We start from the raw sequence: 11,260 nt of genomic DNA, 5'->3' as shown, positions 1-11,260 counted from the left end.
AATGGTCCTGTAACATTAGTTTTAATATTAGCACTCCACTTAAATATATGAAACAAAAATGTAAACAATTCATTGTGCTGTATATGAAATAATTATAAGAAACTATACATGAATAAAGGTCGAAAACAAAACATTTCCGAAAGATTCAAACGAATGCAACAGAATTGGTTGAGTTATGTATAATTCTATTCAATGGTTCAATTACTGTATGTTTTCATAACTTTCTTTGTGTAACTTTTATAACTGGAGTCCAAATTTTCTCCATCAACAACCATTTATCATTTTTACGGTCGGACCTGTTACTGATTGATGGCATTTCCATTGATTTCCAAGGGATACAAGAGTGTTTTGTGTTTCGCACATGGTTGCAAACTGAACTGATTTCATATCTCTAAACCCTGTTTAGGCCTGAAACAAAAAGTTGTCCAACTCAATAATGGATGAGTCATTATTGACTTTTACTTACATGCAGTTCTGAGCAACATCTTAACACTTTCATGCACAAAATGTACTTTTGTACATATTGCAGCATATATTTTACTCTTTGGCTGTCGTTGACGGCATCCAGCCCTTTCTACTTGAAATGGATTGGACGTCCATTGCTGTCAATAGGTGTTTTCAATAACAATTTCCCTCTTCTTCTCCCACCACACAGAGTTGGATAAGACGACACGAAGACTATACAGTGCCGTGCAAAAGTATTCGGCCCCCTTGAATCTTGCAACCTTTCGCCACATTTCAGGCTTCAAACATAAAGATATGAAATTTAATTTTTTGGTCAAGAATCAACAACCAGTGGGACACAATCGTCAAGTGGAACAACATTTATTGGATAATTTAAACTTTTTTAACAAATAAAAAACTGAAAAGTGGGGCGTGCAATATTATTCGGCCCCTTTACTTTCAGTGCAGCAAACTCACTCCAGAAGTTCAGTGAGGATCTCTGAATGATCCAATGTTGTCCTAAATGACCGATGATGATAAATAGAATCCACCTGTGTGTAATCAAGTCTCCGTATAAATGCACCTGCTCTGTGATAGTCTCAGGGTTCTGTTTAAAGTGCAGAGAGCATTATGAAAACCAAGGAACACACCAGGCAGGTCCGAGATACTGTTGTGGAGAAGTTTAAAGCCGGATTTGGATACAAAAAGATTTCCCAAGCTTTAAACATCTCAAGGAGCACTGTGCAAGCCATCATATTGAAATGGAAGGAGCATCACACCACTGCAAATCTACCAAGACCCGGCCGTCCTTCCAAACTTTCTTCTCAAACAAGGAGAAAACTGATCAGAGATGCAGCCAAGAGGCCCATGATCACTCTGGATGAACTGCAAAGATCTACAGCTGAGGTGGGAGAGTCTGTCCATAGGACAACAATCAGTCGTACACTGCACAAATCTGGCCTTTATGGAAGAGTGGCAAGAAGAAAGCTATTTCTCAAAGACATCCATAAAAAGTCTCATTTAAAGTTTGCCACAAGCCACCTGGGAGACACATCAAACATGTGGAAAAAGGTGCTCTGGTCAGATGAAACCAAAATTGAACTGGTTGGCGTAAAAGCAACACAGCTCATCACCCTGAACACACCATCCCCACTGTCAAACATGGTGGTGGCAGCATCATGGTTTGGGCCTGCTTTTCTTCAGCAGGGACAGGGAAGATGGTTAAAATTGACGGGAAGATGGATGCAGCCAAATACAGGAACATTCTGGAAGAAAACCTGTTGGTATCTGCACAAGACCTGAGACTGGGACGGAGATTTATCTTCCAACAGGACAATGATCCAAAACATAAAGCCAAATCTACAATGGAATGGTTCAAAAATAAACGTATCCAGGTGTTAGAATGGCCAAGTCAAGGTCCAGACCTGAATCCAATCGAGAATCTGTGGAAAGAGCTGAAGACTGCTGTTCACAAACACTCTCCATCCAACCTCACTGAGCTCGAGCTGTTTTGCAAGGAAGAATGGGCAAGAATGTCAGTCTCTCGATGTGCAAAACTGATAGAAACATACCCCAAGCGACTTGCAGCTGTAATTGGAGCAAAAGGTGGCGCTACAAAGTATTAACGCAAGGGGGCCGAATAATATTGCACGCCCCACTTTTCAGTTTTTTATTTGTTAAAAAAGTTTAAATTATCCAATAAATTTTGTTCCACTTCACGATTGTGTCCCACTTGTTGTTGATTCTTGACAAAAAGTTAAAATTTTATATCTTTATGTTTGAAGCCTGAAATGTGGTGAAAGGTTGCAAGGTTCAAGGGGGCCGAATACTTTTGCAAGGCACTGTAATTACTGTACACAAATATAATTTTGACACGCCAGTCTGTTTATTATTTCAAGCGTCACACTAGCAATCAGATCCATTTCCTGATGGTTCTGCTGCCAGACAGAACATCTTATCTTTAATAAGCAGTGACTGGCGTGGGAGAAGCGCCTGGGATATTTTGGGAACGCCGAGAGTGAAGAGAGCTCAGCTCATTTGTCTTGGATTGCTTTCATAAGGTCCCTCCAACTTTGGAAAGGGGCTTACGTGAGCAACGTGCTCTCAGGAGGGTGCCGGGAAGCCAGAGGGATTAAAAGAGAATTTGGAACCAGTTGTTCCACATTCGTGTTGATGATCCTCTGACAGTTAATCTGATTTAAAGGAGACGATTTGGACAACTTTTGTGTCGCTACAGACTGGTAACAGGTTTTTTTTTTTTTTCATTTGCGTTGATCAAATTGATTTGTTGTTTGTAAATTGATTCACTCATATGTCAAGGCACCACTGTAGCAGAAATGTATTATTTGCATGGAAAAGCGACCTACCTTTTGGGTCAGCACGGTGTTGTACGGGAGATTTGGTTGGACCAGCGGGGGTTCTAGTGAGGCACAAATTCTGGGCTCACTCCCATCATGTTTCCTACGATCAAGACGATACACAAAAGAACAGTCGGTCAGCTCCACTTAAGGTCAACTGAGAATACATTGCTCCGTCTTATAAGGGATTTATTTGGTTTTCTTGAACCAAAAGATAGAGTGGGATACTTCACCATACAGATTTCACAACAGAAAATAGATAACGAAAGGTTCATTTACACCAAAAAAATATATTGTTGGCAGGTGTGGCTCATTGGTAGAGTAGTCGCTTCCCAACCCAGTAGGTTGTGGATTCAATTGCCCGCTCTCGTGACTTCTAAATGACACATGAACATGCATGAGAAATGAAATGGAACAATTCTTTCAAGACTTGGGATGGGAATTGATACGATTTTTACAATTCCGATTCCATTATCGATATTGCTTAACGATTCGATTCTTTATCAATTCTCTTATCGATTCTAATTTGGGGAAAAAGAAGAACAAACGTTTTGATTGGCATCTAGTTTGTTTAATCAGAAGTCACAACCTTACAAACTCACAACGAGGTCAAAAGAGGCCCAAAGCCTCAATGTTAACTGTGGCAATAAGTGGCAAATGCACAAGATTGTGTAACATTATACTGAAACATTTTTCTAATAGAAATAAAAAATATTGGTATATATTGTCATAAAGGTCGTTGTTCTGCCTTTGGCTTTACGTGTTAAAGCAGGGGTCCCCAAACTTTTTCCTGTGAGGGCCACATAACTTTTCCCTTCCCTGATGAGGGGCCGGGGTCAGTTTGTAACAGAAAAAGTGTGACGATTGCAGGAGTGCCTAAATGTTAAAAATTATTGTTTTTCAGGAAGCCACATTCAAATAACCCTTTCTGGATTCTTCATGGAACAAAAGTAAATAAAATTCATTCATTCATTCATTCATTTTCCATGCCGCTTTTCCTCACGAGGGTCGCGGAGGTGCTGGAGCCTATCCCAGCTAACTACGGGCAGTAGGCAGGGGACACCCTGAACTGGTTGCCAGCCAATCGCAGGGCACAAGGAGACATACAACCATTCACGCACACACTCATACCTACGGACAATTTAGAGTGTTCAATCAGCCTACCATGCATGTTTTTGGGATGTGGGAGGAAACCGGAGTTCCCGGAGGAAACCCACGCAGGCACGGGGAGAACATGCAAACTCCACACAGGAAGGCCGAAGCCCGGGATTGAACCCTTGATCTCAGAACTGTGAGGCAGACGTGCTAACCACTCAGCCACCGTGCCGCCCAGTAAATAAAATAAAAATAATAATATAATATAATATAATATAATATAATATAATATAATATAATATAATATAATATAATATAATATAATATAATAATAACACTATTAATTAAACAGATAATAACCAAATAACCCTTTCTGAGTTCTTCACAGAAAAACGCTAGGAAATAAATAACACTATTGGGAAAAAGAAAAAAAAAAATTTCAAAATGCTCTCTGGTATTGTTCAGGGAGCCGGAGCAAATGTGGAGGCGGGCCGTATCCGGCCGTATCCGGCCCGTGGGCCGTAGTTTGGGGAAATAATACACTTTAACAGTTAAAGTGTATTATTTACCATCATATTGAAATGCATGCCTTTTAGTTTTTATGGCGCTTTCACGCTCAAGTGGGGGCGCCCTTGCGCTTCCTCACGCGAAGAAGAAAGCGCTCACGTGAAGAAGAGCGCACTTACACGTGAAGAAGAAGTGCTGCATCCAAGCGAGTGAGCGAGTTAGTGAGAGAGGGAAACACTGCTACGAGCCTACAGTATGTTCTTTGTTAGTGTTTGTAAAATATCTACAGAGGCAACGCCTGTATGTATCATCTTTTGTGTTGTTGTTGTGTGTTTCCACTCGCGATCGGACACTTGAATCCAGTTGTGTAGTGGTTTGAACGATGTGCTAATGCTAGCGAATGCATGCTAACCGTTTGTGTTATAATTGTATTAGCAGCTAATCATCGCTGATTAACGTTGATGCAAACCTGTTGGTTATTGGGGACGAAATTGATTTGTTTCATTTTTATTTTCAGTTTCACTCTTCAAGTGATGGTTGAATAAAAGTCAGCAAATTATACCAACGTCTTCTGCATCGTCATTTGGGAGTTTAGCTAGCTGTTTAGCCAGGACTGAGCCTTAGCGTCTCGGTGAGGACAGTGTAGTCGTATTCCCTCCCGATGCAGTTATCTCCACCTTGCAATGACTGCAAGTCGCTTTGTTGTAATTTTTCCTCGTGAAGTGAAGACACAATTTCTAGCGTTAGAATCTATGTGCTGTCATTGTTATGTTTACGGCTGCAATGCTCGTGCTAAACCCTCATAACCTTTCATTTTCACCCTCTTTCCTGGTGAAATGTAGCCAAACTTTGGAGCGAGTGGTTCTTGGCGTCAAGCTAGTTTTATGCGTCTAGACAAAAAGACACGTCACGACGCAATATGCGTCTTTAGGAATCGTTAAAGGGATCGTTAAGGCTTTTTCATTGTGATGTCGAGGCCTCGAAAAACTAGGAACCGGTTCAGAATTGGAATCGGATTTCTTGCTTTCTTGCTTTCACATATCTGAAGCTGATTTATTGCATTCGTAATTTTAACGTATGACTTATTCATTGCTTGCTCTAAACAACCTGATTCCCATTAGATACAAACACAGTATAATGCCACGTTTCTCTCTGATGGGCTCCAACTTGTGAGAGTCACACAATTTCCCGTCACAATTGAGCGATGCCATTGTCATGCATCCTTTGCTCTACTTTCAATTTCCACTATGATGGCTTCGTCCCCACAGAACCACCATTCAATACCCGGTGCTCCACTGACAACAGCACAATTTGTACAGTGGGCTTTCAATTGGTGCCATTGATTCAGTCCGTCTCAAACACGCAGAGCTGTCGATTGAGCAGCATGGAGCTCCAGTCATCTCGTTGTTTAGTCCACGCACTGTGGCAATTTTAATTACTGTTCATGTGGATCCGATTGGCCACTGACAAACCTCGTGTGCTGCTATTCACATTCAATAAATCGATGAGCCACAAAGGACAACCCTAAAAACAAATCATTGTAAGCACTACTGTATGGAAGAGCACAAACTACGTCCTCTCATCAGCGACTTACTGAGATATAAATAAAACAAGCTACTCCTCAGAATACAGGTGACTGAGGAAGATAAATCTTTAACACAGCAGGCTGTTATACAACAAGTGGGAGTTCTGCTTATGAACTGAGAGAAGACATAAACCTTCAAATGTTATGTATAAAGGCTTCAGCATACAGCAAGGTTAATATCACAAAGCAAACTTTAATTAACTAACTCAATGCCAGCCCAAGTACTGTATATTAATGATATTCAAAGAACATCTGTTTTGGTAGTTGGTAAAAGAAAAAGAAAAACACTCATTAATGACAATAGACATCCAATCCACTTGGACGGAAAGTTAACTGCCAGCACTCCCAGTTACAAAGGATTGGACGTCAATTGCCATCAATGGCAGCCAAAGAGCTAACAACACGGCATAAGTGGGTCGTAACACGTCACATGTACCCCTTTTACATTTACTTGAGTAACTTTTTGAGAAAAATGCGTAGGCGGAGTTTGACTTTTGTGGTGGTGGTTGGGGGGGGTAAAAAACTTGATGGCCCTGAAACGCAGTGTCAGTAATAGATTTAAATCTCCCAGTTTTTACCGATTGATCACAGAAAACCGGAGGAATTATCCTTTTAATTTCATAATAGTAACTACGTATATAGGAACTATTCACTATTCAAACTAGGAAATATTTTCTCCACTAGAAGGCACTCATGTTCTATAAACTAAAATCAATAATAATGCTTGATTTCTGTCTTTTTCTCTTGCCGGACTTCAATGTTTTCGATGATTCCACCCCCCACCCCCCTTGGCTTAATGTGGTTATGTAATGCGTTATTGTACAGTATCATTATAACAAAAATTCATATAGAAATGTTAGTGCCGAGAGAAAAAAATATATCATTGTTTAAAAAAAGAAAAAAAGAAGTTACTCACAATGTAACTCAATACTTGAGTATTCTTTTCACTGGATACTTTTTTACTTGTACTTGAGTAAAATTTTTGGATGATTATTTTTAATTTTACTTGAGTAATATTATTTTGAAGTAACGCTCCTCTTACTTGAGTAAAATTTTTGGCTACTCTGCCCACCTCTGGGAAACGGTCATCCTCTCGAAAATCAGATATTCAAAAGAAAACACCAGTCTTTGGCCACATGGTAATAAAAGCTATTGAACATTTTTGACATCTTACTGTATAATAAAAAGTTTACCTAATGATATATGAAAAAAAAAGACTTTCCGGGGAATTTTAACCTTTTTTACTTTTTTTCACCTGAAAATGGGGCACTCTATCTTGCCAAACGCTTCCAGGACTACCGTAATTTCCCGAATATAAGGCGCACCCGTGTATAATGCGCACCCCAAATTTACTTGTAAAATATAGGGAAAATTATTGTACCCGTTTATAACGCGCACCCTAATTTTAGCACCAACAAATAGAAGAATCCAAGAAAACAGAGCTCGTGTACAGATACAGAAATGTCATTTTACTGACTGGTGAAACACAGCACAAGCATAGCACATTGGTAGTTCAAAACATTACCATAAACTGACAATATTTACGGTAATAATATGATTTGACAACTTCTCCAACTTACCAGAATCTAGGAGAAAACAAAACAGATGTGACTTTTCTTTTAATGGCTGCTGTATAACTTACTCGTTTCATCATGATGAATAAATGTTTCTTCCCTGGATTGATACGGTAAAATGAAAGTGAGAACGTAAGTCGGAAATCCGTGAGAGCTCATCGCTGTCAACACGACAGTAACAATAGGAACTATTGTTATTTGGGTTTGAGTTTCCCAAGGGACAGATATAGTTGACGGACAGAGAAAGTCTGTTGTCTTACGTTTGTTATGGTCCGAGTTGCAGAGCTGCAATAAATGTTGACTCACATGAGTTCAAGAAACTAAATTCTGTGCTTTATGAAGAGTGAAAAAAGCAGAACTTAACACAGACGAAATCATTCGGCCGATCAGAGTGAAGTATTACCGAAACAAAATGGTGACGTCAGGTACCCTAATGGTCGGCAACGGGTCGCCGCATACGTTTCTTCAACACAACGTGGCCGTGTCAAAAAAATAAATAAATCGTTTTATATACGTATCTATGTAATATATATACAGTATATTTCTGTCCCCATCCATGTACCCGTTTATAATGCGCACCATGATTTTACAAGTTGATTTTTTGGGGGGGGGGGGGGGGGGGGTGCGTTATATTTGGGAAATTATGGTATTTTTCCCGCTTTTAAAGGACCCAAAACCCGCTACAAATCTCCAACACTTCCCAGGGATATTTCAACAACTTTTACCTGCAAATGGCTCACCGCTAAACACCTCCACGACCTCCGAGGGGATATGAAGCAGTACTTTTCTCCAATCTGCTTTGACAGCACCCAAACCTCCAACACCTCTAGGGGAATTTTAACTTTTTTTTCACCCGCAGATGAAGCATCATATCCCCGCTACATACTCGTGAGTCACTGCCACGACATCAAGGAGGTGTGCCAAGTTTCCCCCACGCATCACAGAGTGACTGCGTAAGGACAGTAATTACTGTAAATAGATTTAAATACTGTATTTTACAGTATATATGATGTATACAGTATGTAAATACATGTAAATGAATACTGTTTACGTCAATCTTTTTTTTTTTTTTTTTTTTGGATGGGGTTGTGGGGGCAAATCCTACTTCGTCGTTTTTCACTTTTCGTGGTTCAGGTCCTCATTTACCGCGAATAACGAGGGATTATTGTAGTTTGTTATTTGTCTTGTATTGTGTTTTTCTTATTTATTTATGTCTTGTAATCTCGTACTTGAGTTATTGTTTCCACCTGCTCCTGTCAGTCATGTTCCGTTTCATTCAGTCGGCTCCCACATTCACTTGTGTCTTGCCTAGGTGTTCCATATTGTCACATTATGTTTTTGTGGTTGCCTGCTGGTTTCAGTTCTTTGTCTCTGTTACAGTAGATTTCGAGGATGTCACATTCTTGTTGCGTTTCTCTTCTGAATATGCATATCCTGAGTAATTTTTGTTTTATTACTTTGTCTTGTACCTTGTTTTTGTCATGCCTGGGTGAGGGTTTCCTGTCTAGGTTTATTGTCGTGTCTCTTCCTGTTTTATTTTGAAGCCTTACCCTCCTGTTTCCACCACTCACCGTTCCCGCTGCCTCACCTGTCTCTGATTGTGATTACCTATTGTTCCCACCTGTGCCCCATTCCTCATGTGCTTAAATTGTTTGTCACTCCCTAAACTCGTGCCAAAGTGTCTTCATCCTTCGTTGTCACCAAAACCAGTCCATAGCCAAAGATATTCTAAATTGTAAGAAGTTCATAGTATTCTGCCATAGCTCTTTGTTATTTTGTGCCTCATGCATAGCCCTTTGTTGTAATTGTCCAGTGCATTTTGCCTAGCTCTTTTGTTTCTCGTTTGTATCATTTTTGTTTCATAGCCCGTTATTTCCTCCTGCTGGAGCGCCCTCAGTTTGTACCTACCTTTGACCATTTATGTTATTAAAAATCTGTATTCTGCATCTGAGTCTGCCATATATTGTCTAATTGTGACAGTTTTGGGCTATTCAATATTTTTCCTGTCCATGTACCTAAGTTTGCTTACTGCAGTTGGGTCCACACCCTGGCAAATTTCGTCATTTGCTTCCAGACTTGTCACAGTAAAATTCCCACATTTTCACAAATCAAAAGAAATTCAAGAGAAATGATCCTTCAACAATTCATTGAATTCCACAGCATTTCAGTTCAGCACCAGAATCCACACACCAAAATTGTATCCTCCAGTTGCATACAACTTCAGTGGATCACATAGAGCTGTTCCTGATGTTATGACCTCAAGGTACAGCATCCAAAATATCTCCCCATTAATGAGCACGGGATGCCATTATACACATTTGAGCGTAGAATGTGGAAGATACCTACAGGGCACTGCATCTGCATCTTTCCAGACACCGAGACCACAAAAGTAATGGAAGAAATGTCCCAACACAGCGCTCTACACACATACGTCGTGAGCACGTACAGTACTGTATGAGCTCCTGCGGCTCCGTCAGCACTAAGCCATAGCTCTATCCCGACAACACAACAAATTACATAACACAGCCCAGCTGGTAAGCAGCACGGCTCACAACGCGGCGGCTCAAGGAAGTCCCAGCGAGGCGTCCTCATGCGCCCGCGTCATCTGAGGCGAGTGGAGCCGCCAAACTTACTGGCAATGCAGAAAGCTCCCCTGGAAGGCGGATGACTCACGATCGATGTCTCCCTGCCTGCAGTCTGGCTCTTGACAGGAGTTCTCCTTCCTTATCCTTATCCTCCCTGCAGGCGGTTTGTTCAAGTTGCTTCAGCACCTTCAGCTCACTTCCGACGTGCACCTGCTGGCCTCGCTCTGCTCGTCAGAGTGATGCGCGCCACCAGCTGAGTCCAGCATCTCCTCCCTCCCTCTCTCTCTGCGTCCTCCCACACAGTCTCTCACATGCACATATGCGCTCTTCGCTGTCACTGTCTCCTTTCTCTCTCATCTCAAGCATCCAGCATGACACCCCTTTAAAAGAGGAAGCCCGCTCCCCTCCCTCACAGTCCTTTTGAGTGTCCACTAAATTAGGGATGAGTCAGCAGACTGGGGGTTACCTCAACCAGTCAACCAGGGTGGTTGCTGTGGAAACCACAGCAGCAAATCTTGGGTTAGCATGTATGTTTCCTAGGTTCTGACCTGTGCAATATGTTCCTTTTGATGAAAAAAGTGCTTCGGGCCGCAGCTAAGGATTTGTTTAATAAAAGATCATTCAGTTGATTATATTTCCAGTTAATCAAATTTGACATAATTTCATGTTGAAATGCTGAGATTTTATGGTAAGTTAAGTGACAGGCATAGGCGGAGTTTGACTTTTGGGGCAGGTGGGGCACAACATGTTGATGTCCCAAAAACACAGTGTCAGCAATACTTTTCACCAAGATCGTCATCCATTGAATTTGGTATGCCCACCGGTGTCGTGCCAATGTAGTTACCCCAGTCAAAAATTTTATCCCCTGGGCGGAGCCATATGGAGGTGGATTTGTGTCTTTATTAATTAATCAATCAAAAAAATGTATTTGAATGCAAAAACAAATTTGAAACTTAAAAAAATGCATGTGAAAGCTATTTTTCTTTGATGAATTTTTAATGTAATTTAATTTTTAATTTTTATTTTATTTTATTGAAGTCAAGTTTTTTTTTTTTTTTTTATTGAAGCAACTTTTTGTTTTAAGTAATGTTGATTTGTGTTTAGGTCACATTT

The 11,260-nt window shown here is 40.6% G+C and overlaps 1 protein-coding gene across 11 annotated transcripts in view; it reads right to left on the bottom strand.

The window, feature by feature from the left end:
* Window positions 1-11,260, bottom strand: part of rap1gapa (RAP1 GTPase activating protein a) — a 112,242-nt gene that overhangs the window by 45,746 nt on the left and 55,236 nt on the right. For 8 of the 11 annotated variants that reach the window (XM_057858032.1, XM_057858036.1, XM_057857950.1 and 5 more), the window contains exon 3: window positions 2,811-2,904. Coding sequence is in view for 6 of the 11 variants with exons in the window: in XM_057857950.1 (XP_057713933.1) it covers window positions 2,811-2,904 (94 nt within the window). In the remaining 5 variants the exon portion in view is untranslated. Of the gene's footprint in view, window positions 1-2,810; window positions 2,905-10,195; window positions 11,125-11,260 lie in introns of those variants that run through there. The other 3 variants (XM_057857993.1, XM_057858016.1, XM_057858023.1) reach the window with 3 other exon arrangements.

Source organism: Corythoichthys intestinalis, chromosome 2 (assembly GCF_030265065.1).
Source record: "Corythoichthys intestinalis isolate RoL2023-P3 chromosome 2, ASM3026506v1, whole genome shotgun sequence".
Classification (NCBI taxonomy): Eukaryota; Metazoa; Chordata; class Actinopteri; order Syngnathiformes; family Syngnathidae; genus Corythoichthys; species Corythoichthys intestinalis.
The sequence above is the reverse complement of the archived record's forward strand: the minus strand, read 5'-3'. Positions and strand labels throughout refer to the sequence as shown.